The 27,880-nt window shown below is 40.3% G+C and overlaps 1 protein-coding gene across 5 annotated transcripts in view; it reads left to right on the top strand.

The window, feature by feature from the left end:
• Positions 1–4,849: 4,849 nt before the first annotated feature.
• The window catches only part of PLPPR5 (phospholipid phosphatase related 5), a 48,641-nt gene continuing 25,610 nt past the window's right edge, over positions 4,850–27,880 (top strand). For 4 of the 5 annotated variants that reach the window (XR_012629873.1, XR_012629872.1, XM_074876577.1 and 1 more), the window contains exons 1-2: positions 4,850–5,228; positions 25,749–25,881. Coding sequence is in view for 3 of the 5 variants with exons in the window: in XM_074876577.1 (XP_074732678.1) it covers positions 4,998–5,228; positions 25,749–25,881 (364 nt within the window). In the remaining 2 variants the exon portion in view is untranslated. The remainder of the gene's footprint in view (positions 5,229–25,748; positions 25,882–27,880) is intronic. The other variant, XM_074876579.1, reaches the window with a different exon arrangement.

Below are 27,880 nucleotides of genomic sequence, written 5' to 3'. Positions count from 1 at the left end.
ATGCTTATGCTGCTACTAATTTGACTTTTTTCTCCCTGTGTGACTCTTGAAAAGTATAATTCCTATTTTGGAGCTAGTTTAGCTGTGTGCAAGTGAAAGTTAAGAGTAAAATTGGTCACATCTTACTAGAGCCCTTTAAAAGAAGGGTGCTAGTCTAAACTAGTCATCAAAGCTTGTTTCATTATTGTTGCAAGTGGTATCATCAGAGGCTGGTATTTCTTAGGATGGAATGAATGACATTTTCAGAGGATGATTCATCCTACCCTAATGTAGTAGATCTTAGACACCTACTGGAGTTCTCTCTCTGTGAGCTACATACTAAGACCTTATGAAAAGCTTAGATTTGGTGTCTAATTTGTTTGAATCATACTGCAAATGTTCTGGGCAAGTCCCCATTTCTGATTCTGCGCTGTGCTCCAGCTGCTAGAAAATTATTTTTCTCTTCCATTTTGATGGTCCTACAAGCATAAATTTTAGCAGTAAATGCCCTGGGCTTTAGGACTCAAATCACTGCATATCAATAAACAATTTAATTAAACAATTAAAATGTCCTTTTAGTTATCTCTTAACAATATCTGTTATTAAATACAGAGGAAGAGACCATTATATTTTGGCAGAGTAAAGCTTGCATCAAATAACTAAGTATTATACAATGTTCTTCTAAAGTTTGTATGCAAGTAAATCTCTCGCCTGCTGTTTGCCAAATTGGGGGGCTGTTCCTAATTTTCTTCCTGGATAAAGCCAGGAGGTCTAAAGATTTTAGTTCATTCTGTCTCTTCCCTGCTGCTGTGCCATCAAACCAGATGCAATATTCCCTTCAGAAATGGCTGGTTTAGTGTAGTAGTGTAGAGATATAACAGGGAAACAGCTATGGGGTTGCCAGCTGCTGTCACTCTGATAAAGCATGAAAGAGGTAGGCAGAAAGGTAAAAACAGTGAGGTGATATGATATAAATTCTTCTTTTTCTTCCCATTGAGAAGGCTTTGTTGGGTTGGCTTTGTTTCTTTACTGCCTTTTGCCATAGCAATGTTTTATAACTAGAAAATGCTATAAAAAACTGGTGATTGTAAGCACATGAAACATTAGTGAATTTGGTTTGACATTGGAAATATCTACCTGTAATGAAGGTCATGATTTCAAAGTATTGCAAAACAGTGCAGCTGAGGTTTCTCTTTGTCTGCCCTGCTCTACATTGTGTCTCTTGAGCTGATATTTCACTTAAAATTAGGTAGCAAAGGAAAAGAACAAGATAAATCTGTGAGGACTATCAGGGGAACTCCTGCTCTGAGATCAGTGGCGCTATTCCCAAGAAAGTTAGTTTTAAAAACAGTCTGTCTGTCATCTGAGTTGCAGCTGATAATTTTACCAAAAGCCTTCTGAAGCAAAGATTGTTGGTTCTGGGCTTCTCTCTGCCATCTCATCTGTCATGGCATATCACTGATATAAATCAACAAGGAATACTGTGATTGCAGAATATATTTAGCTGCCTGCATTAGTCACTGGGGATTGTGTTCTTATGCTTCTATTTGTTTGATTTAATACATGTTTGCATATTCAACTGTGCAGCCAATAAACATCATGTCCATTATAATCAAAAGTATAGCTCTGGTTTTACTTGATCAGCTAACTGCCTGTTCATGAAGGCAAGCCACTGGTGTGCAGGCCATGCTTATAAAGTACGTCTGCAACAAAATGGGAATTTGTTTGAATATTAAAATAGAGCAATGCTTGGTATTATTGTCTTTTTCCTTTTGTAATATTCTAAGCATCTTGTGGAGCTTGGACCTGCCTTACCTATGCATTCCTAAGCATTTCTACCCTTCATTATTACACCAAGTAGTAGTCTACATAGTGCAAGTTAACTTCTATGAAGAGGACAGTAGCAAGCATCAAGTGCATGTATGTTTTTCAACTGGTGCAAGTCAGACAAAAGCTAATCCAGATTTTAACTTAACTTTATCAGCTGCAGGAAACCAAGCCTTTCAGACTTGTTCTAAGGTAAAAAGATCTCCAAAATGGGAGAAGAGGAAGAAGGGGATGAGAAAGGATGACAGTGTGAGAGCAGGTCTTACCTGCATAAAAATAAATCCACAGTTCATTATTTTCAGAAACAGCCATAAGTTTACAGCGCTTTCAAAGAAAAAAAATCATTGAAATTTTTGTATACCTTCTGCTTTAAAGTTTTTTAGCATCTGGTCCTCCATCTACTCTGTAGTTGAGCCCCTTTCTATTCAATAAGGTGACCTGACTACTTTTCTCACCTAATGATCTTTATTCTAAAATCTAGAGGCTGGAGAAAAGGAATAATTAACTCCCTTAATTTCTCAGTGAAGCATCAAGTTGACAGTCAATCAATTTGCCCATATAGCACCATTATTTTGAATGGAAAACAGAGCCTGACATTTTTGTGTTTTTTTCATCAGTGACCTGAGTCGATGCAGATCACTCTGAGCTGACTCTGAGTTTACCAATGAAGCAGACTTTAAAACTCCTCCTTGACTTAAATCTTGTATTCTCTGTCTTGTAACTCTATTAAATGGCCAGTCCACCTGTAGTATTTGAAGCATGGGCACTAGATTGAGCCAAAAATATAAGTGATTATTGTATCTAATAGATTTATTCTGGCCCGCTGCACACCATGTTTGTAAATGATTGGAAGCTACATACTAGAGCCTAAACAGTGTCACTGTTGTAGAGTAAGAGAAAAGCATAAAGACAAGCTCTCTTCACTGTAATGTCCCTTAATAATTCCTTTAATAGTCTTATGCTCCATTTAATGGCAGCCAGTATATACTTGCTAGCATTTGTGCATCAGCAAAAATGAGCAAGCACTCAGGATACAGATGTATTCCTGTATCACCAGGAATATAATTAATTTTGTTTAGCCTTAATGAGAGAAGGCCAAAGGGATTTTGAACTATTGTTTACATCTACCTCATGGTGGGGTGTAGAGAAAGGAGAGTCAGATTCTTCTCTCCAGGTTCCCAGTGACAGGAGGAGAGGCAGCAGACCCAGCATGGAACACAGAAAATTCAAGCTTAATGTAAGGAAAAAATGTTTTACACGTCCGTGGTTGGACACTGGCACAGGTTGTCTAGAGTGGTTGTGCAATCTCCATTCTTCACTTGACAGTTGACTGGACTGAGCAACCTGATCTAACAGGACCTCTGTTGAGCATGTGGTTGGACTATGTGACCTATGGAGATTCTTTCCAAAATCTATGATCCAAAATCCTTCAGAAATGTTGATAGTAGCTTCAGGAAAGTTTTGTAAACCCAGGACTTTTTATGTCCTGTAATTCCCATATGTAATAGCTCCATTGCTATAGCTATAAATAGAAGTTGGCTTGCAATAGCAAAATGCAGGAGTATTTTATTAGCTGGTTTCTGGAAAAAGGTTTTTCCCCCAATGCCAATTCTTGAAAGAAATACGCCACCAGTGCTCCTCTGAAGCATCCACTCAAATAGAACCAAAGAGCCAAGTCTAGTGCTCATTGCAGTCCTGGTATTGACTTTGGTCTTTGGATCAGGCCTTATATCCTAACAATGGGGGTATTCGTATGCAATCTCCAGGATGAAATTAAGATTTTTATGTGTATGGTAATGGATATTGGACTGCGCTAAAGAAATGGGGAAAAGAAACTCTGTGCTAGGCAGAATTCACCACAAGATGTCTCATGTCTCACTACGTATTTTTCAGAAAGGTAGGGAGCTATCCAGCTAAGCCTGGTGAGTGAGTGCAACGCGAATGACATGATTTAGATTCTTCTGAGGAGTATGTTAAGAACACATAAAAATAGACTGGATGTGGAAGCCAGGCATGAAGAGTGTGTTCTTCAAGGGCTGATTAAAAATAAATGCATGAAGACTAACATCACTGAATATGAACAAAAGTCTCCAGAAAGGGGATGAAAATGAACAGCTAAAGCCAAAGTTCAACACCAGAATGATTACACATTATAAAAGAGGGCGATCAAATCTCATTTGTTATTTCTAACAGCCTTTAGTAAGGAAGCCAAGTGGAATCTTTAAGCCATATAAAATTTTGGGGCAAGGGGGGAAGTAACTTTTTATCTGTTGGCTTTGGGAATCCAGACTGGAGCCTGCACACAGGTCAATCTGCACAAGCATTGGGCACACTAGTCTGTTCTTAAGTGTTGTGTATGTATTTTTAAGTGGAACTCTTTTGTGTTCATACATACGGCTTCTCCCAGTACTGGAGCAGACTCTCCTCTGACTCGGGGATGATACCTGGGTGAGGACAGCTCCGTCTTCAGAGCTGTTAAACGAAAGGGTTTACACCTTTTAAAGGTTAAGTCGAGACACAAGAGAGTACCTATTTCTATCCCGAGTGTCTCACCACGCCGACAAACAGCGGCGATCCGTCCGCCTGCCCGGGCACGGCCGAGCTGTGGCTGCTGGCGGTGTCGGGGCCCCGCAGTGCCGAGCGCCCGGCGCCGCCCGGCGGCTCCGAGCGGGGCGGGGCGGGTGGCACCGGGCGCTCCCCCGCCTGTTCACGCCCGTCACACCGCGGGCTGTGTCGGGGGAGGGAGAGGGACCCGCCGTGTCCCCCGCCTCGCAGGACGCGGAGAGGGCTCACCTACTAATCACGGTCCCGGGGCCGGGGAACTTTGAGACAGGCCCTCGCCGCCGGTGCGGAGCCTCCCCCCGTCGCCCCCTCCCCCGCCTCCTCCCCGCCCGGGCCGGGGTCCGGCGCGGCTGCCGCTCCCCGGGCGGGGCGGGGCGGGGCGAAGCCGCCCCCTCTCGCCGCCGCGCTCCGCCCGCTGCCCGAGCCGGCGGCCGCGCTGGAGCCGGTGCCGGTGGCGGTGCCGGAGCGGCGGGCCGGGCCCCCGCCTGCCCTGCCCGCGCCCCGCGCCTCCCGGGCCTGACCGCGCTGCGAGCCGCCGCCGAGCCGCCTCCGCCCGCGGTGGATGCCGCCGGGGAGCGGGCGGAACGCGCCGCTGGGGAGGGGGGCTGCCGCCGCCGGAGCCCACGTACATGCGAGTGCCCTCTCCGCTCACCAGCATGCTGTACTTCCAGATGGTGATCATGGCAGGGACCGTGATGCTGGCTTACTATTTCGAGTACACGGACACCTTCACGGTCAACGTGCAGGGCTTCTTCTGCTACGAGGGCGCGTACCGAAAGCCCTACCCGGGCCCCGAGGACCGCAGCGCCGTGCCCCCGGTGCTCCTCTACTCGCTGACCGCAGGCGTGCCCGTGCTGGTGGTAAGCAGGGGCCGCCCGCCCCCCTCCCCCCCATCCCCTCCAGCAACTTGTTGGGCCGGGCCGGGCCTCGCCGCGGGCCCCGGCCGGAGCGGCGCCGCCGGCGGGAGGCTCTGGCGTGGGCCCGGCGGGCTCCCTCCCTCCCTCCGTGCCCCCCGCGCTGCGGGGCTGCGGCCCGGCCCCACGGGCCCCGGCGGGCAGCGCTGCCGGGCCCAGCCCCGGCCCCGGCCCCAGCCGCTGCCCACCCCGCGCCTCTGAAGTTTATTTTTAGCACCGATTTATGTAACTGCCAGTGCCCGTATTGCCAGCCCTGTTCGACTCCTTTTGATAAAAAGACTCTTTTATTTTTTGAAACGCGTGCGGGTTGCAGGTCGATGGGCTACATGAGGGAAACCTGCTCGTTAGCAACCACTTACTAATATTTCGCCCAGTACTAATTAGAAAACCCCTCTGTCAGTTTATTTTTTTGAAAGAACAGCGAGCAGTTCTGCTTGATTTAGTTGTCTCCGTATGTCACAGTTACTGATGTGTGTGCAAACTAAACCAGTGTGTCTCTAATTGAATATGATCTTCTGTCAATCAGGCTTAAATAGGTGTGTCTAAAATGAGGTTTATTTCACTGATTCTCTTTAGGTTTTTGGGAAAACAGCTAAGAGGAAAAAGCAGTCAGATGTCTTCCCTTCAAATTGTTGAATGTATTGGTTCTGTTGTCAGATAACAAGGGCATTAGCATAATTTAATAATCCCTGACCGTACTGTGGAGCAAAGGCTGAGAGGGAGTGAGATGGGAGTATTTAACCACTGGGGATGGATTATATAGAGACTCACCAGCTGTGTGCAGTTACACATACAGAAACTCCTTGTAAAGAGTTTATTTTAATCAGCTGTAAGCATTATAATAAAAAAAATAGAGTAAGAGGAGGCCTCTTAAGATGTTAATTATTAGTTTAACAGATTAATTCATTTTCAGGAAAATATAAAAAATAGAAGAATAAAAAGCTTCATCAAAGTGATGCTATGGTAATTCCAGACACAGTTCCCGTCTGCATTGTAGTACCATGAGGTCTCAGATGGTATCCAACATAAAACCTCATGGTCAGGCTCAGCCTTAGTATTTGAAACTGCTCTTTTTTTTTTTTTTTTTTCTAGGGATTGAACTACGTCATTTGGCAAAACTTGTTACCTAGCCTTTTGGTTTTGTTTTTATTTTAACTTCAATTAGTTGACTATTTTATTTCCCTGTTTGCGCTTTTGAACCCCCAAATGCTGTTGAGGTTTTAAAGGGTTTTTTTTGTTGGTGGTGTTTTTCTGCTGTTTGCCTGTGATGTTTGTTTTGCTTTTAATTCTGTTTCTTTTGTTTGTCTCAGGAAGTTATAAAGATTGTGTCAGATATTCATGATGAGCATCTCTTTTTCCTAATATGTGTCAGCAAAATGGATTGGTAGTTTTCACTTCCTGGGTGCTAGATGATTACGTCAGAGAAATCACCATGACATTTTGGGTTGGCAGTCTTGTAATAAGCCTTGCTAAAAAGCTAATAATAGAATTTAATAATATTTAACTGTGCTTTCTCTCCCAGTCACCAGTCTCTTGGGCAAATGACATGCATTGGGAGGTCAGGGCCTGGAAAACCACATTCTAGGTGCCTGTGTTGCACTTTTTTTAAAAAAAAAATATTTTATTAAATGGAGATTTCACCCCCTGGGTATCTCATGACTTCAACATCATTAAGTCTAATCATTAACATTATTAAATAAAGGCAATATTTTTCAGGCTTCAGACAGAATTCTGTTCTGATTCTCCTTGGGCAATCCCCCTGGATTTAGCGTTTACATGGGGTAGCTCTTTTTCAGTTGTGAACAAGCTTACTTGTTCTTATCATTGAAAGAAGTGGTGAAGTTAATATTTCTTCACCAAAGCAACTTCTATGCTTTTAGCAGTAGTTGAACTTTCTTCCCAAGATTTCAGAGATGAATTAGATTCTCTTCTATTTGATTTCTCATTTGTGACAGTTTGACCATAGATGTTCTGTGTAATTTTTGTTTTTTCTATAAGTAAAATATAAAAATGAATCCTGTAACAAAGCCATATTTCTGCCTGTAAAGATACAAATGTAGACCAGTGAAGGAAATGGATTTCTGTGAATGAAATTGTACTTTTTTTCCAAAATCACTATTGTCATGGAATATAGTTTATTAAATACTATGATTTATGAGAGTTTTTTTAAAAAAACCTTTTTTTCTTTCTGTTAGTTTGGTGTGTGGGGTTAATGCTGTTTCTGGAGTTTTGAGATAGAGCAACAGAGTCTTTACCTTGGTGTTCAGGGTAACTGGGTGGGTTTGGTTTTTTTTTTTGAGGGATGGGGCTTGTTGAGTTGGAGCCATAGAGTGCTTCAAGGTAACCCAGGTTCTATTAATGTGACTCAATCAATGGCTCCATTGCATTGAGTTTTAATGAAGTTTCTCTAAAATCAGAGGATAAATGAGTTTTTCTAGTGATTTTTCTCATTCCACATGCCTGCTATTAAAAAAAGCTGAAAAAGTAAAGTACCTGGATCTGTCTTGATGAGCATCTCATCAGCAATGGGTCTCTTGCTGTCACATGGCTGCTCATCCAAAACTCCTGTGCCACATCAGAGCTGCAGTAGCAGACCTGAGTGTCAAGCTGCGCAATAGAGCTGAGTGATCCCAGGGTAGCTATGTGCATGTGCTGAGATGTAATGAATGAGCTGGGTCATTTGACAGGGTTGTTACCTGTGAACACTATGTTAATCCTGGGAACTTTCTGGTTAGTCTTTAAAATGTTAATTCCTCCTAATACATTTCTGCAGCCCTAGTGCAGTAGTGCTGCCACGCTTCCATTCCTGAGGCCATCTGCTTTGCCATTCTGTCTGCCCCCGCCCCGTGCCATCCAAGGACAGATGCAGCTGGCTGTCAGGTCACAGGTCCTCAGGAGTCTGATGTGGGAAATGGAGGCCCGGGGCAGAAGCAGAGACTGCTTGCTCTACTGCAATGCTTGACTTGCAGGTGCTCTGGTATGGGAAAGGGAAACTGTGACTGAAGGAAGGGGGGTTTGTACTCTGCGCTTGGGACTTACTGGTTTTGTGTATATACAGTCTTCAGTCAAGCATTTACAAATGGTCAAGCAGTTGGACTAGATGATCATTGTAGGTCCCTTCCAACTGAACTATTATATTCTGCAATATCTCCTAGGTCACATAGGAGCTAGTAAGAAGTCAAATTGTTGTGCTGTTCACTTCAACAGTAATCAATTAATTGTCTGCTAATAGACATATCTGCTTGAAGTCTCTGCAAGTTCAGAGTTGCCCAGAGAAGCTGTGGCTGCCCCCGCCCTCGCAGTGTTCAAGGCCAGGTTGGACGGGGCTTTGAGCAACCTGGGCTAGTGGAAGGTGTCCCTTCCCATGGCAGGGGGCTGGAACTAGATGATCTTTAAGGTCCCTTCCAACCCAAACCGTTCTATGATTGATAGGTATAACAGCAATTGTAGGAAACCTGTAGAGGAATCCAGCAGCCGTTCTGCAGGATGAGAAGAGCTTCTTCCTTTCCCTTTTTCTAGTTAGGTTTCCCAGGTTTTATGCAGGTTCCATGAAATGAAGCAGGATACATTACAACATTGGTTTTCTGTGTTCCATGGATTATCTCTAAAGGGTGTATGTGCTGTTCCTTACCTGTTAAATATGCAGTTTATGAGTTCTTCCACTGGATAATTTTGAGGGCTCAAATGTTTGGGTTTTGTTTTTAAAAAAAGGCTGAAAACATGCAACAGCTTAACATACAACAAAATATGTGGTCCATTTCAATGTTAGAAGGCCTTCCATAAATAATAGTCTAAGTCATACCTTTAGGCACAGGTAAAGTAATGCCTTGAGTGAGTAGATGTGTTTGCATAAGGAGCATTAGGCAGACTAACAGCAAAATGTTCTACAAAATGTAGATGAGGTTGAAGTTGCAATCAGAAGAATGTAAAAGCCCTGAGTATGAGATTCTGTGACGGGAGAATGAGACTCCTTCAGAGGCAGTGCCCCTGTGGGCTCCCTTCCTCCCATTTGTCTTTCTGACTTTAGGGTTGAAAGAGTACTGCTGGCTCTGTGCTTCTGTCCTTTAACTGTCCATAGCCCTAATATTCAGAGATCTCTGGTACACTGAGGAATTCTCAATATACTTTCTTTTCTTTTTTAATTTTTTTTTAAGTCAAATGTGAAGGTGACAAGAAATACGCTCTTGATTTCAGTCTATTCAAATATGTAATAAGCATAAAAGTGCTAGTTGAGAGTTTAGTGCTATTTAAGCCATTTCCCAAAGTGCCAGTTCTTGCTCAGTGGGCTGGTTGCTTTTTCAGACTTGTTATGACAGATGTAGCTTGGGATATAAACGTCAGTCTAATTCTTTAGCTTCCAGTAGAAATGATTTGTAGAACTGTGAGGCTAGTTTCTCATGGTTTCAGAATCTATAGAGTGATCAGGTCTGCATTATTTCTTTCTGGTAGATCTTAATAATTTTTGACCTCTCTAAAATACTGTTAATTACACTCAAGGATTCTTTTAATGTGTCCACACGCTAATATGAATTACTTAAAATGTCAAAACTGTTTAAGCAATAATTGGTGTAAAACTCAAAGTATTGGACCCAAGATGTATGCTGACTATTGTATAAAAGCCAGGAGATAATGACAGACTTTCATTAAGATGTGTATACAGTTTTATTATGCAAATGTTGTTTGTTTTTATTTCCAAGTAACAAGCGAATGATTACAGTACTTATTCATAAAATAGACACTGTTCTGTTTGCCTAGATGAATTCCTAGCATATTTATATTTTCTTTGTAAACCAATTAAAGACTAATTTGTTTTAGGATAATCCCCTTAATATCACCATTGAAAAAAACCACCTATCTTTCAGACATGAACCTTTAAATTGGCACATCCCAAACAAGGAATGGATGTAAAAGATCAGACGTTCTGCCTTCAGCTTAGCTTTAGTCAGTAACTTTCTTCTGATCACTTGAGGAAGGAATTTTGAAACCTGGCAAATAAGACTGTAAAATGAGAGATGCAACATCATTGTTCATGTATCGAATTTACTGTACCCTGATACTTTAAGAAAACCCAAGATCATTCTGTAAATAATTAGAAAGAAAAGCTACCTTTTGAAGGATCAGCACAGATTTCAGAAGTCTCTCTTCTTCAGTGTCTTTGCTGATCTCTTAATAGTTCCAGGTCTGAGCAGCTCAAGAGAAGTTGAACGATATGCAGAGACCTGAAGGAGATCCACCACTTGTTTCCAGCCATAGATCTAGCTGATGTGATTAGGCACGCTCCTATCTCACTCTTCCTTTTTGAACCTGCTAGTCCCTGTTTTCCTTCTGTCACCTATGATTCTGTGTGCTGTGGCATCAGGGACTGATCGGATAGTATCAGGCTGTTTTCAAAATGCTCTTGTCAGAGTAACTTTTAGTTAACCTGTAGTTCAATGAAACTATTCTACTCTGATATAACTTAGTGCCGTACATGAAAACAGGTGCTGGATTGTGATCTGTTTCTGGGACATCAAAATATTCTGTCATCTGTTTGTTACAACTTAAGGAAAAACACAGTCTAGAATTAAAGTTCTGAAAAAGAAATATTTCTGGAAGTGTCCTCTGTGAATTTGCTGTGCCAGAAATCTGTAAATTTACTTCATACCTGAGAACTCTAGCTGCTTTTCCTTCCTGACCTTAGTCATAAAAAAACACTGCCTTCACAAATGTTTCTTCCATCTATTTTAGGCTGATGATTTTTCTATTTCATGGCTGGTACCAAGTTGCTTTAGCTTCCATGTACACTTTGAAACTGTTGGAAAAAACCTAAAGCACAGGGGCAGAATCAAACAGACTTTTCTCCTGCTCAGCTACTTGAAGGAGACTAAGCTGTTTTGTCACTTCTGCCGGAAAGAAAGCAAGGAAACTTGATAAATAATGCAAGGATACACAGTTGCTAGCATCTCTGTGTTACAGGGCAAAAAGTTCTAAGAATATGTAGTGAGGTCTTCAGGTGTTCATTTTTATGTACATCTTCTAGAGCAAGTTAGAGGAATCACCCAGTAAAGTGTTCAGTCTGCCCTGGTGCTCTTTTGTGGGGAGTAATAAGCTTTTTTACTGGGTAAGTAGCTGCAATATTTGAACATCTTTCAGTGCTGTTTCTGAAATTACAATGGTAATGCAACAGAAGATTAAAACTGTGCATCCAGACTGGTATGAATTGGGTAGACTAAACTTAGCCTCTGAAATCAAATGGAAAAGGTTTTACTTGTATGAGAAACTTTCTTTAGCTTCTTGATATATGACCTATTTCAGTAATCCTGGAATATCCTTGATTAGCTAAAAGCTTATTTATGTGTCCTCTTCTTGTTAGCACATTTGACAGCTGTTAAGACTTTACATGAAGAAGGAATTTCCAGAATACTTCGTTTACTCTGCAATCATGTTGTTCTTGAAGGGCCCGTTTGGTCTCTGTCTTCATAGTTCTGTTTCAACCTGTGTACACAGCTGTAACTCTGTAACTTCTTTTCCTTGGCAGTTTTCTTCTTCCATTCTCACATTTGGTGGAGGGGGAGAAAAAAGACAAGTAAAAATTGCTGTGTTTTTGTTGGTTTTTTGTTTGTTTTTTTGTGGTTGTTTTTTTTTTTTTAATGTGCAAATGCTGGGGACTTCAGAAGGCCACTTTTTTGGAAGGGGGCAATGCCAGCAGGAGATGTTAAAGCTAAGGGACAATTTATGTCATGCTCTTCCTTTGTGAAGGGGTAATTGCATTGCAGCTTTACTCAAGAATAAAAAATAAATCACACTGTTAAGGTCTGCAGTAATTTTGTGTACCAGATGTCAGTATTGGCCTGTTGGGACACACAGCAAGACAAATACGTGGTTTGATAGTCTGATGCTGGTTTTATCCCAGCATAAAACCACTAATCCAACAGAGCTGTAACCAGGAGAAACAACAAAAGATTCAGAACCATTGTGGGTTTTCTTGGGAATTCTTCTTTTCTGTCTGTCTTCCTCTTGTGCTCTGATGGCTTTACATGAATAGTGCCTGCAGAAGTTATGTTTGTACTTCCAATTAAATGTATAATTTCTGCTGTGCTTGCTATGCATGTTATTTACAAACACTAACAATATTGAGGCCATATGCTTCATCCTTTGATGGGCTCTGGAAGGAAAGTGGCAAGCAGATGTGAACAAGATGGACAGGGTTCTGTTTGCAACAGCTGAATGCTTGCTTGTCCTATAAACGATGTACTTATATTTAAGTGAGAAATTGTTAATCCAACTAATCCTGCACGATTAGGGAATTTATATGCATTGTTTGTAATCTAAAATAGTATGTCTGAAGTAGTAATCAGTTTTTCAACCAAACAATTCTTGGTCATTGTACATCATGCAGGATTGAGGAGATAGGTGTCCATATGATAGATAATAAATGACAGCCTAAGTAGAATTGTAAGTAGCTTTAGCTGTGTTTTTCAGCCTTAAAAGCAGTGTGATGTTCAAAAAGCTTTACAATGCTCTTGCAGCATCTCTCGGGTACACTGAAGGGAACGGTGGCCCAGCTTTCATCAGAAATGGTTCCTATTTAGCTGAGGTGTGGTACCTCATAGATCGCAGATAAAAAGCCTAGCTGAGATGGATATACCACATCTCCAGCATGCAGAAAACATGCACATGTGACATGCTGTTTTAATGAGGACTATCCACTGTAAACATGCTAGTCCTTAATATTCATGTGTAGTACTGTGAACATTGTATGGGAGAGGGACTAGGAAAGCAAAAGTTACAGCACTTGCTATCTCTGATCAGCAACCTGGCTTTGCTAAGATCACTTCTCTTCACCTGCAGGTCAGAATATATTTATTTTTGATGTAAAGCACTAAGAAATCTGCACTAGAAAATTTACTGTATATGTAAACAGTTTTTAAAAATCTACTATTAATCTAATAAATTGTTCAGTACTGCTTCAAAATTGACTCTTAATCCTGGATGCCATTTCCTGGGGTACAAGGCACCATAAAAAAAAACCTCCATTCTGGACAACATACAGTGTTACCTGTAATTTTGTGTGTGTTGTATAAATGTATCATAATTATCCCTTGTATAATGATTATACGTTATATATTTATATGAAAAATTCATTAACTTTATATACTTATTAATGTACTTATTAATGTACAATTAATTATAAATGCAGTATAGCTATGTTTTAAGTGCTTTCTTTTTTACAAATAGTATTTTTCCTTCTCTGCAGATGTTACTTCTTGCCTCTTGCGCATTGAGGTTAAGGAGTATGTATGAAGGCATTCATTCCTAAACTAGAGTTTTTTGTTTTCTAAATAATAATAATTAAAAAAAAAAAGCTATCAAGAACAGAAGTCAGCTCAACAGTGTCCTGCTGTTCTGATTCTTTTCTTCTTTCTCTACATAACATTTTGAAACACCCGTTGTTTTAGGCTGGTAGGTTTCATGCTGTCTTTAAAAGGGATGAGTCATCCTTTTTTTATTACTATTTTTTTGTCATTCAAACTCTGAATAATATTATGAGGACTTTCTTTGGTCAATTTGTAGTTTGCCTTTTTATAAATCAAGTATTAAATATTAGAATCAGTGAGTGGAACTCAGCTTCCTAGTATAGTTATTTTGGGTAGTGGTAAGGATTTCTGTGACCTGTCCATAGCAATTTAGGGCTCAGATGTGACTGAATTAATTCTGCTTAAAGGTTTGTTAATCACGGGCCAGCTGAGCTTCAGTAACCAACCATGTGCAGCTTGCAGCCTGTGGGGAGCACAAGGTGAAGTATTTGAGCTTGATGTGCTTTAATTAAGACTCAGTCCAATACATGTTACCTTTTTGGATTTTATAGAGTGGGTGCATAGACTGTCCATAACATGGCTCTGCTGACTAAGTGGCAACCTCATACAGTCAAACTGCACCTGGCTGATGTCTGAAGTTTGACCTTCCCATTCGCAGAAGTGTATGGCTCTGTGCATAAGTTCATCTCTATGCAGAACAACATGTAGACATGCCATATCATCATGTATGTAATAGTAGTTTGATCATACTTACACAGATTGAGCTTGGTGTCCAGAGCTTCTACACTGCTCGGTTTCTGCCTCTTCTGTTCCTATGGGAGGCTGTCCTTGGACCTGTTGGGCTGTATTTGGGTTCTGCCATGAGGCCAGGCTTGAGGCTGCTGCCATCATGCATTCGAACAGCACAGACATGAGTCTGAGCATCTGAGAGGCCAGGGGGAGGAGTGAGGATCTTGTGCTGCACTGTACTGTAGGCCACAAGCGTGCTCATGTGAATGGTGGTGAGGACAGTCTGGCTGTTATGATGGTCCTTCTTGCCAAGTGCTCATGCTTGACTGAAGTCAGCGCTTCAGTCAGTCTCAGGGGCTCTTTCCAGAGCATTTAGCAAAGGCAGATGAGATTTGTAGGCAGATTCACCTTGGGGTATGTATGTAAGTGGTTCGTGGACATTGCAGCTGGCGGAATGAATGTACAGAGCTGGGTTGTGAGCTCTGTCAGGCTTCGCCTTGATAAAGGGATCTCGCCACCCAAGCAGGATGTACATTTAGCCTTTACTGCCTATCTGTTGGGTGGTAATTGTGAAACTAGGCTTCTCTGTAAAGCACTAGGAGATTTGTGCATGAAAAGAATTGTACAAGAGCTAGGTATGTACTAATTGTTAATTAATTATCTTGGTATTGGTGAGGTTTAATCGCATGCTTCAGTGCTACTTGAAGTAGCAAGGCTTTCCTGAGATGGAGTAGTGTATGTGAATGAGTATGGTGCTGATAGAATCTTTTTATGGAACCACGTTCATTTTAAAGAGTCAGTATTGCAGTTTTACTCAGTATTTCTTTTGTTTATGAATTGATTGTGATCATTGTACGATTAGGAGAAAATCATAAAGCAGAGATTCTCTTTTAAAACCTCGATATATTTACATATGCAAAAATGTATGAACAATGTGCTGCCTGAAAATAGTCACGTTTGTGGTTGATTTGTATCCAGGGTTTAATTCACATGTGTTTTTAACATTGAATGCCAGTGGCAAAAATGTAATGCGTGAAAGAATTAGTTCACCACACCAGAATACCTAAAAAAGTTATCATATCATGGAATGTGTGAAAGCACCTTTCAATGCAGCATACTTTGAACTTCTCTTTCTAGTAATAACTTGTTTGTCAAATAACGAGATATTACATCCAACACTGATTAAAACCACAATATCTATTCATACATTTACGTAACAATTATGTATTTTGTCTAATACCCCTTTATTGTCTTCACAGAGAAGACTAAATGCCAGCTCTTATAAAGTCTGCCTTGAAGATAGCCAATGTCAAGGCTTCACAAGATCTAAAATTTTTAAATAGACTCATCCTTAAAACACTTCTCTCACCGCTTGGGCTTTTTTGAAAATAGTTGATAAAGCCAGCAACATGTTAACTATTATTTTGCAGTTCTGTGCAAAGGAGGTGATGCTTGTTAAGGTAAACCATTATGCTCTATTTTATGAGTGGAAGGAGATACAGTCATATATTGAAGAAGAGTAGCTGGGCTTACTTTGGCCTACAGACTTCGCAATTAGTTTTCAGAATACCACTGCGTGCCTAAAAGAGCTGTTTTTATGCTCTGCTGTCTTCACAGCAAAGTATACAATCTCCCCTCTGTCTTGTAGGCATTTCCTGTACTAGGAATTTTTTGCTAAAATTTCCCACTCTTGCTGCTCCTGTTTCAGCTCATTGGCTGCTGTGCTAATGAGGGCACTTGGGACTTCCTCTTAATTCAAGCACTGCATTGTGTAAACTCCTGAACAGGGTCAGATAACATAGTGTTGCCAGCTGCACATCTGCAGCCATCTGGATTTGTGGCAGGAGTGGTAAAATAGACATTGTGTAGCAGAGCTGAAAGAGTGACAAGGGTGGTGCAAATCATCTTTGCAGAAAACCATAAAGCAAATGCTCCATATTCGATCTATAGGATGTACAGAATCATTATTGAAACAGTCTTTCTAGATGTGTATGTATCAAAGACAAATGGGATATGCTACTGTTATGCAATGTTCATGGAAAAAGCTTGCTTGCTAATTCACAGCTATTGCATTGTTAAGAGGTAAGTAATTATTAAAACTTCTGATGCTCATAAACAGTTCTCTGCTCCCACTTCTATGCCTTCATTAAGATTCTGTTTCTGATAAACATCACATCAGTATATTAATTTATTATAATAACATTCTTAAGGATAAATACTTGCACACTGAAATTACAGCTTTCAAGTCTGAGGAAAGAGGTGCAGGTGAATGGTCACGTGTTGTTTTGTATTTGGGTTTACTGGTTGTTTGGGGCATGCCTGGAAGAGGGACTTCTCTTTTTCTTTCTGATCGTTTCTCACTGACCAACATCTGTGGTGACTATTCTGGGAATAACATCATGGCTCTGCCTGAAGTCAGTGAAGCTTCAGAAGCTACCTTTGGCAGAGCCACAGTTTCATTTGCTTTGACTGTGTCACTGAAGTGTCAAAACAAGTTAACTCTTGTCTCTACTTCTCTTTGAAAGTTTTTATTTGGTCACTTGTTTCCTGGCTTTCACAGGCACTAGAAGTGTGGATTAATACTATCAGGCTTTGTTAATTAGTAGTTTTACTGCTGGTTTTATGCTGGGTGTACATATCACGCACAAATAACAGCTCAAAATAAAGTCATAGTTCTAGATCAGATACTTCCGATGCAATGGCTTTTAAAGTGTTTTTAACTAATTTTTGATGACACCTGGATCCTTTGCAGTAATGCTCACAATGTGAAGACTATAAAGTATTATATAAGAAGAATGACTTTAAGGTAATACACTCAGGAGTGGGCATTACAGTTTTGGACCTTTCTTTCTGATTTATCTGACCTGTTAAACCTCTTTCCCTAATATTTAGTGCCACTCCCCTGTAAAATTGGCTTGACTTCCTAGTTTTGTTTTATTACCTTATTCATAGCTAAGATCCATTTCTCCACCTTGGCTGAAGTATTGCTCTTAATATAGAGTACCACAGGTTTTCACGACTAATCCAGTCTCTGATGAATTTAGTGGGAATGTTACCTATGATTTCAACTGGAAAAAGATAATGACTTTATTTGGTGGGTTGGCAATTATACTGTAGCCTAAGATAATTGTAAAGGAAGAGATGCTTATAGAGAGGCCATTATAATAGGAGTGGAGCTAGTTATGTGCTTTCAAAGAAGATAATTTTTAATAAAGTGTAGAATTGGTTTTTTTGAGCTGTCTACGTAAATCTATCATTATGAATCAAATACTAATTGACAGTAACAATCATACGTAAAAGACAGTTATGTGTGTATGTTTTGCAGACACGCATATTTTGCCACAAATTCAGAAAGCAATTTTTGTAGAATCTTAAAGGTATTAATCATATGTACAGCCTGTTTTTTCTCATAGTTATATTAAAACATGGGGTGCTTATGCTGGTACAGTGTTTGGTCCTTCAGTTTCAGTTGTTGGATGACAGTGGCATCTCAGTGACAGTGGCTTTCCTTGGATTGATCACAGGAATAATGTATCTGCAAAATGTGGCTGGCCTTGAGTAGCAGTGAGATAGAAGTAAGACAGTGTGAAAAGCAGGAAATTCAGATATTCTCTTTCCTCTGAGCCTCTGAGAACAGTTGGCTCCAGTCATATACTGACTGTAAAACCACTACTTTGTGACCAGAATCTTTAAAAGATGTCTTTTATGTGATCAGTTTTTATTCAAACAGGGATGAAAGACCGTTTATGTTGAATTTTGCAATTGAATGTTCATCCTGGGTAGAAAAGTGCAGTTGTGTAGATCACCTAAGGTTTAAAGCATAAAGTAACATCACTGTTGGAAATGATCGTTGGTAGGGGTATCATAAGCATTGGTATTTTGCTCATCAAGGAATAATGTTTTCAACGTGCACAGAAGGGAAACAAATCTCCCTCAACAGACAGAACAAAGTACTGTTTTCTTGGACAGGCAAAGAAACAAAGGGGTTTACCAAGGCTGGGCCATAAGGAACCACAGTCTTTTTCACATGTATCACTTGAAGTCCAGTAGAAGACTTCCTTGCTACAGCTGAGTGCAGAGCTGAACATGCTGTATGGAATTTATCTTCTAGTAGGGAAGATAAATGGTAGGGCTTTGGACATTGTGTTTTTCCTTTGCAAATATTACGGTATTTTAAAGGTTGAATCTAAGCACCTGAAAAGAGAAAAGTTTTGAGGTAACGTTCTTTTTCAAAATCCCTGGTGAAATAATTATATATAACAGCCTTTTTCAAGTATCACTCAGAGATCCAGAGACTAAAATTAGTTGATCTCTGGTTGTATTGCAACTCATTTTCCTAACAAGGTGTGTTTGTAGGTGTGAAGTGTGAAGCTTGGAAACTTTGGATAATGGCATCCTTGTTTCTGTAAAAAAGAAAACAAGAACAACTTAAAACCTGTATGGATTCCCTATTATAAGAACCTTATCTGGAATATTTCAGCCTGAAGTAACTTTACCTTTTGAAATGTGAATTGATGCTTTTAGAAGGCAGTTTTGAATTAATTTTTTTTCCCCTCACCATTTTCAGATGAAAATTACTAGTTTTTTAGATGTTGATAATTTTCTCTAGATTAATAATTTTTCTAGCTTCTGGATGTTGTTTTTAAAATTGAAAAGCTTGGTGCATGGGCCAGAGTTCTCACTGAAGTCTGTTATCTACTACCTCTTGGAATACCAGTATTGTGAAACTGTGCCAGCAGTTAGATAGTTTTGGAGCCAGGTGCCAGACACTTATTTGGCCCCGAGATTGCCATGTTAGCATTACTGAGCTTGTTCTCCTAGTGCCCTGGCCATTTCTAATCCCCCGGAGAACTGCAGTGCAGAGCAGCTGGATACTCTTCATCTCACAGTGCTATAAAAGGTTTAGTAGGCATGAGTAAGGGACGTAATGCCAGGCATAGTGGGTAAAGCAGGCTGAATGCGGAGCGAATGTTCCTGTCGAGGTGGAGGCCGGCAGGGCAAGCGCACCCCATGGGGCTGCCTGCTCACCCCTCTGCTTCTGTCACAAAGCATCAAATGCAGGACCTGCTGTCGAGTGCCAAGGCTCGCTCTCTGTGGTGATGACACGAGGCCCTTCTCTTAGTTACACTCAGAATAGCAGGGTCCTGATGACAGTTTCTCAAAATGATCTTTTACATAACCAAACTTTGCTCCAGCATTGTGTGATTCCAGCCCTGGTGACAGTGTGCTGCTGTGCAGAGGCTTTGCCTGTTGGATGACGCAGGCATGCTCTAGAGGAGATGCCATTTGCATACATGATCAATTGCTCAGTTAGGAAAAAAAAAAGGGGGGGGGGGAACCCAGGAAGCTTTTAGAGACATGTGCTTTAAAATATTTCATTTCTTTCTGTCATATGGTAAAGTAATGGATGAAGATAATTCAGTGAGTGATGAAGTTGTCCATGTCTCTGTGATTATGTGCTCATGGAGTTCGCTTGCAGCTCCCTGGTTATAAATTCTTGGTTATGATGTTGCTTTCAAAGAGCAATGAAGACTTCATTAAGTGAGCAACTTTTACCATTGTTATGTACTATATGTACAATGTATTGCAAAGAGCAGTAAAGAGTATGTCAGAAGTAACATTAGTGTTTAGTAGCATATAGCCATACTCTGCACTACAGAGAAGTAAAGCAGATATTTGACTATTAGATATATAATCTTATACTGTTATTTTTCTTTTGTAAATGGCCATGACCAAATACCAAAATTTTAATAGAGTTCATGGTATATATTTTTCTCAAAAAATGGAGAGTACATATTTTTAAAACAAAAGGTACTGGAAATAAAGGCTGAGTATGTTTTTCCACATCTTCCTCTAGAAAAGCAATTTTTCTTTTCACATCTTTTCTCCAGACCTTCAGAAGCTGCTATGTAGTATGGTCCTGTATCTCCATGCTGAATGCAAAGGGGGATATTTTGTATTTAATCAATAGCAGGTGGATTTATCTAGAACTTGTTTTTTCATTTTCCTCAAAACTACTGGTCATTTTTTAGTATAGAAAATGTACTTCTGTGAAAATTAACCAGGGCATTTGCTGTCAATTTAAGCAAGCAAGAAGCAATGAGACAAGAAAAACACAAAGGAAACAGCCTCAAGGGAAGGCTCTGCATAATGAACTTGAAATTGCTACTGCCGGAAACACTGTTGCTGCTTTTTCTGCCAGGGCTGTCACCTCACACAGCAATTTTAGCTTAAAGCAGATAGTGGAGCTTATCTACAGCATCACTAAAGACCGAGGTTTATGCTGCTGGATTTTCCAAACTCTAGAGACCACTGTGCTCTGTGGTATGTTGATGGCATTTTTGAAAGGGAAATAGGCCAGAAATAGCTTGTGGTCTTGCTAAAAGTTAAGATGAGATAAAGAACAGGAACAATAAAGCCCATGGAAGCCATATTTTTAAAAGAAATCTACGCCACACTTTTTAAGTGGCAACCCATAAGTGAAATGAATGGGAGGCCATGCAACTTAAGTGATAACAATTAGCCTAGAGATACAGAGATCATCCCCAAGACTTTTAGCACCAGTTCCCAGCTTCCCTTCCTGCCTGATAAGGAAGTAGGAGGAAGTGCATTGTGGAGAGAAAAGCAGAGCTGTGGACTGCCTGAGATGCTCATTTCCCATCTTTTGCCATGTTATTTCTTGAAGGTGGTCTCACAGAAGCGTTGATTAGGGTTCAAGTCAAGCCTAAATGAGAGAAATACAATGAATGAGAGTCAAAGAGAAATTACAGTGCACAGTGTTGTCAACTGTTCTTTTTAACTTGAGAAGCTCAGAACATGGATGAGTATTTAGTGGTCTTTTTAATGCAGTAACTGCTTTTCAGCGTTACTCATCTATCTGAGCAGTTGCTGTAGCTACGGCATAGCCCTGAGAATTAGCAGAGAAGGAATCGTGTATTCTACCACGTTCCCTGGTCCATGTGAAATATGTCATGGACACTTGTATACCCTAAAGTAGCTGTTAGCTGGGAAGATCTATGAATGTGTACACAGAAATTTCTTTCCTAATCACAAATAGAGATTATCAACCTTAAATTTTAGGATTTATTTTGTTTAAATGCATTAATATACCCTCAGATATCTTGTCATCCAAATGAACATTTAATTCTTACTTGAATCCTACATTTCTATAGGCAGTTATGTCATATATGAGAAGGAGAAGGTAGTCCATAAAATAAACCTTGTTAGTATTTCAGAAGTGCAGGTTTAAGGTCACTTATTTATATTGGTGCTAGCTGTTGTAAACCATACCTGACACTAGGGGAAGTTTGTTTATGGAGTCAGTTTACTGGAAAATCAACAAGGTCAGAGCTGCTGTAGCTCTAATATTTGGAATGAGTCAGGTTTGACATTTCACGTTGAAAAAGAGCTCAGAATTTAGAACCAAGTTAAGAATATACTGGATGGATGATTTTGGGAAGGACAAATTAGATCTCTAAATTGACATGCAGTGCTAAAACTAGGAACAGCTTGCCTGGATTCAGAAAAATGACTAATACAGAAAAAAAAATGAACTTATTTGGGAGGAAGGAATTGGTGTAAGGAATGTGTGCTAAACGCTGTAGGTGTTCTGTGCAGAAACCAAGGAAAGGGACAGGTATTGGGTGGTTGGCAATAAAAATATTACTAGTACAAAAACACCATGAAAATTAATCAGCTAACAACTTAATCAGGAGCTAAGAGGTGAAACAAGAAGAAATATTAATTTTAGATCTTACCCCTCCCAAACTCTGTTCCTGGCTGTCAAAGGGGTTGTCACATCGCAGACAGGATACGATTGCCATGGAGATGGTTACAAGAACTTTTCCTGTAATTTAGATTTTGCTGGGTTAATATTTCTTTTCTATGTTTTCATAAAAAGAAAGGATTATCTAAATGCTAGTTATGAAGTGTGTATTAACATTAAATATCTTTATGTAGGGTAATTTCTTTTTTACTGTTCCTATATACACTTTATATTGGGAACCAGGACTAAGGGCCTTCCCAGCGGTTACAGAAGGAAGCTGTAGTAGAACAAGGACCTGATCGTTGCCTGTCAGAGGTTAGGCTGATGCCTGTAGGGCGATCATTCTTGTCTTTCTCCTTCTTGTAGCAGTTATGTACACTGCATTTTTATCTAAGGACTGTGAAAATTATTTATGTAAATCTTCTTTAGAATACTGGAAAGCCTGCGCTTCATATTGTTAGTCTTCAGGTGAAAATTGTTCTTTTCCTTATACTTTACATGTTGTAATTATATGTCAAAAGGTTTTTGCAGCCTTAGGGAAGGATGGCCTGTGCTTTTAAAAGCTGTTAAAATGTCTGTGAGCTAAGAATTTTAATATATATCATTCTTTAGGAAATCTGTACAGTGATCTAAAGTAGTATGACCCTCTTAGAATAAGGTAAAAGATACTTCTAACATCCTTATTTTTCTCACTGCAAATTATATTTCTATACCTGAACTTGTGTCGCTTTGTCCAAAAGTTTACGTTGTCAGAGTTTTCAGATTCTCCCCTGCAATCCTTCACTGTCAGTTTTGGAATATTCCAAAAACTTTCTGCCCCAAGACTTAGCCAAGAAGTACGCAAGTAATTCTGTTTTATTAAATGTCATTTGTTGACTGGCTGCAACTTGCATGTGCAGTGGAAGGGGTAATGGTGGTCCCTGTGCCAGAGGAGATACAGAAATTGTTCCTTTCTGGAATATACCAGGCATGCAAATTATGGTAAAGGACAAGAGGGAGATTGCCCTCCCTTTCCTCTACTCTGTAGAACTGATTATTGCCAGTGGTGCTGGAGAGAAGAAGGAGAAGGAACTACACTGGGAAACAGAATCTCTCCCGGGATTTACTGAGAATGAAAAAGATTTTCCTTCCATTTCTGAAACATCAGTAAGCTGATTATTAGATGAGCAGCACTTGTGCTGAAGGATGGAGGAAGGAGAACAGCTTTAGCTGAGCTACCAGTACAGAAAAATACAGAACCTGTATTTATTGCCAAATTTCAGAAAGATTCTATCAAAGTAAAACCACAGAAGCAGAGATGAATGCCTGTTACGCTCAATGGCATATCCCACTCTGATTACTTCGGAGGGTAGAGCACTAAGCCTAGTATAGCAGAAGTTTTGGTTTTAGCTGAGTTCTACATTGTTCTGACCCTTGCACCTATGTACCCACTCTTAAGAGTATTTTTGTTCAACTAAGAACTTGGAACACTGCTCCCTGCTGCTCTTGGAGCAGAGGGTTTTCTTTGTCCAGGTCACCATCAAAGACAGGAAATGTAACAAGGAAAAACTGCTGCTGGCAACAAGGACCTAAATGCAGCTGGTGAAGACAGGTTGCTAGACCTCTTTTCCTATAACTGAGTGAGCAGTTCTCCCATTTGCTAACCCCAGCTTCCCTACCAACCAAGAAAGAAAAACCTGTATTCCTAGATCAGCAGATTCAGAGCCTCTGCTCAGAGCTGGCGAAGTTGAGCTTGTTGGGACACCTTCTCTTTATGTGCTTGCAAAAGGTTGAGCACTGTATATCATAGATGCTTCCCTCGTACTGGAGTCTGCTTTTTCCTGGAGTTAGGAAATCTGCAATAATTTTACGGAAATTTGAGTTTGGGGGGAAAAAAAAAAAGTTAAATGTAGAATCTGACTGTGTTCAGGTTGCCTTGATGTTTTATCGTTCCAGAGGAAAGAAGGGTGTTACTGTGGCTCAGTAAAAATCTTAGTGTTTCAGTTCTCACCTTTATGAATCATATTAAAACTTTGTTTTCATGAGAGCTGTAGGGGTCATTGGGCCAAATTCTCCTTACCATTGTCATAATTTTGATGGCCTTGAATTCAAGGTTGAGTTACACTTCATATGTGTACCGATCATTTGTTAATTATAAATGAAGGAACTGTACTTCAGTGTGCTGAAAATTTGCTTGCATCAAAGTAGAGCATACTTGTTAGTTCAGGTATTGAAATTTCTGTTTCATCTAAAAATTCCACTAGGATCTGAAGGCAGTCTAAAGTAATAGATGATGACTGTTCCTGTGACAAACTGAATTTTGCTTTTTACACGCTTGCCATCACAGTTATTTTTGTTATTTGTGCAACATCGTTTATAAGAAGCACTTTCCTCCTCTGTGTGTCACAATTTAGCTCAAAGCCATCTATGTAGATCTACAAGTAACTAAGGTCACTAACTGCATTCTTCCTGTTGACTGTGCTCATGAGCCATCACCCATAGGTTGGTTTTTTTGTAACCAGTGCTGAGTGAAGAACGATTGAGACCTATTGTGATATACAAAAAGGTTTATAATTTCCTGTTAGGTCAAAGGTTTAGAAAAACCTAGGCAATGAATCAGATTTGATGTCATTATTTCTTGTATTTGTATAGTATTAAGACTTCAGTTTGCTGGCCTTCATTCCTGTTTATCAAAGTGTGACATACCTATCAATAAGCTTTGCATATAGAAGAGTGGAAGAGCCTTGCCTTGAAGCCCCACAGTGAATCAAATTTTGAATACAGTGGTCAGTATTTCACCCTTCTGCTCTACTCTCTCTGATCATACCTGTGCTACCTGCCTTAGAGCTTCAGTAGCAGAGGTTTAGATAGATACACGCTTAAGGCTTGGCTTTGGCTATTAAGTCTCAATACCGTAACTGTCATGAGTAAATTAGTCATGTTTTGCTGTACACATCTTAAAGGGGATATTTTTGGGGTTTTATTTGTGATTTTTTGTTTGTTTGTTTTTCACCAACTGTAATATGAATGATCTGTATAGACATGAAGCTTTATTCATTTTGGTGTAATTAATGTGAAATAGGCCATGCTTAATGTTAAAATATCAGTGGTAACACTTTGTTCAAGCATGAAGAACAAATCAAAAGCCAGACTTGATAAACTTAGCTGGTAAAATATGAATCAAAACCTGTTAAGTACTTCCTGGCAAACCAATCCTCTGATGTGAACAGGAGCTCTGTTGTGTGGTTTCTTTTTTTTCTTTTTCTTTTCTTCTTTTTCTGCTCCCCCACCATGCTTCAAAATTTAGAGCTCAACCCTGTGAAGTGCTGAGTGTCAGTGAAAGCCACGTGGGAGCTGAAATGTTCAGCATCTTCCAGGATTAGACCTTTACTTGGTCCACATTTTGTGCTTTATGCGATCTGTTGTTCTTGAACTAATAAATTACTTGCTCTTTCCCCTCAACCTGAAAACTAGGTTATGCTACGTTGATTCCCTGGTTATAGAAGTTTATTCTTTTTCAATGCAAATAAAGTAAAGCAAGCCATGAGGCATATTTTCCTTATAAGAAGATTAATGTACAGAACTTGGCTCACTTATGTTGTCTTTTATACAGCCTTCTCTGTAATACTAGTATATTTTACTTGCTGTAATCTGATGTACCATTTCTCTCCCTTTTTTTTTTTCTCATTCCCTAAGATTATCGTTGGAGAAACTGCAGTGTTTTGTCTACAGTTAGCTACAAAGGATTTTGAAAACCAAGAAAAAACAATATTAACTGGAGACTGTTGTTATATAAATCCACTGGTGCGCAGGACCATCAGATTCCTTGGTATGAGCAAATTAATGCTTTCATTTTCTGAATGGTGAGAGTGATCAATTCTGTCTTAATTTTGACGTGGGGAAAGTACTCAGATAACCATACAACATTTCATGTGTAGTCTTAACTTGGGTGCAGTGAGTTCTCTCCTTTTGGGTAGCAAAGCTACTTGGAAGTTTGGATAAAAAAATGGTTGCAGAAACAGCAGTAAAAACAGGGAAAAAAAATGGGACCACAAGGGGAAAAACAACTAGTAGGTCTGCAGTAGGGTGAAGTGAAGAAAGGAGATATCCTTGTGTCACATCTATAGTTGATAGTTTTCTTTTGGTTACACACACACATAGCAGCCAAAGTTGAAGACGTTGGGATATAAATGTGTGTTTGAAACCAAGCCTGGTTTAGGTACTTAATTAGCCTGGAGATTGTATTATAGTCTCTAGTAGAAAACTATACAAAATCCATGCTCCACTGAAGTTAGCTGTAACTCCCCCATTGACTTCATATAAGATGTCATCCTTTCTATTTCGTTCATTGTAAATGCATTTGGAGGCAGAAGTTCCACCACTCAAAATGTCTATTGAATATTCCCAGATGCTGCTTTTTAATATGTGCAGGGATGCCATAGCAGGGCTCAGTTCTGTTTGCTTCTCACTCACAGTTGTGTCTAAGAGAAACAGCTGGAGGAATGAAGCCTTGGGGCAGCTAATCCCCCTGAATGCCCCAGTCGCAGGGGGAGGGAGGGGTTGTGCAGCTGTGTCTGTATTTGCAGTGTTTGTAACAGCCGTGCCTGCCTTCTGAGAGCGTGATTGCTCGCTGTCACACTGGAGTGCTAAAAGTCATTAATAAAGTTTTGCATAGGTCCAGAGAAGGTGGGGAGTGATGGATGAGGAGCTCCTCCCACTCCAGTTGCTCTGTGTGTAACCAGTGCTCACTTGGTCACAGAAGAAAAAAAAAAAAATGGAGAGGGAGGGAAGGGATGAACAATTGCCTCCACACTGTTCTACCAGATGAGGCATCACTACCTACCATGTTCACACAAAGTGATGTGGCCACCTGTGTTGGGGCAGCACACACCCTCAGGGCTTGTTGAAAGGGCCCTTCTGTGCAGTGACTTGGCTAGGCACAATGCACTGCTGACCAGTGTCTAGCAGCTCAAAGTGAATTAATGTTAGTGTGATATCGCTGACCAGCCAGGATTCCAGAAATCATCCTCGGTCCTTTATCTTTCCTGAGGAAAAAACCTCACCTTTAGAAATGCATGTTTCTGTGGGATCATATCTGCTGTGGTGTACATCCATTAAAGTCCTCATGGTGCCCCATGAAGTTGGGAACTGCCAATACTCACGCTATATTCACAGTGAATTGAGTTATGGGAAAGGTTTCGTGATCTGCCTGTGGAAATACGGGAGGGAATCTGTAGCTCAGGTCGAATTTGAACATGCACCTGCTGGCTTTGCCTCCCAGTCAGAGTGCTGTGTTTGCATTTCCTTTCACAGCTCGTTTTCTGCTTCCAAAAGGACAGAAAGGGACCTCAGAATAGCAGAAAAATGTTTTCTTTTAAGTAATCAGATTCATGTATTTCCATTCTAATGAACGAGTACACATGCTTAATGCTTTGCTGATATATCTGATAACTCTTTAGCATAAGTAGCTCCTCAAATTTATAGATCTTCAGCTCACTGTGTTGGTATCATGATTAATATGCCATGCATAGAGATGTACCCAGTAGCAGGCAGATGAAGACAACCCATGCATGGCAATATTGCATTATTCAGTACTTCAGCTCCTTTACAGCTGCAAGGGAAAAGAAAATGTTTGTCCAGTGTGTGTTACGACTTTTCAAGTTACTTCTCCATCAGGGCCTGACTTCCTTGCTTCTCAAGCAGATTTATAGGGTGAAGAATTTGCCTCTGTCACTTCTGTTTAGTGAACATGGGCAAAAGTTAAGTACCAGTATAGCTTGGTACCCTGAACAGTGGTGATTCATGGTTAGGGGGCCTAGGAAGGCAGA

The sequence above is a fragment of the Strix uralensis genome, chromosome 8 (assembly GCF_047716275.1).
Source record: "Strix uralensis isolate ZFMK-TIS-50842 chromosome 8, bStrUra1, whole genome shotgun sequence".
Classification (NCBI taxonomy): Eukaryota; Metazoa; Chordata; class Aves; order Strigiformes; family Strigidae; genus Strix; species Strix uralensis.
The sequence above is the reverse complement of the archived record's forward strand: the minus strand, read 5'-3'. Positions and strand labels throughout refer to the sequence as shown.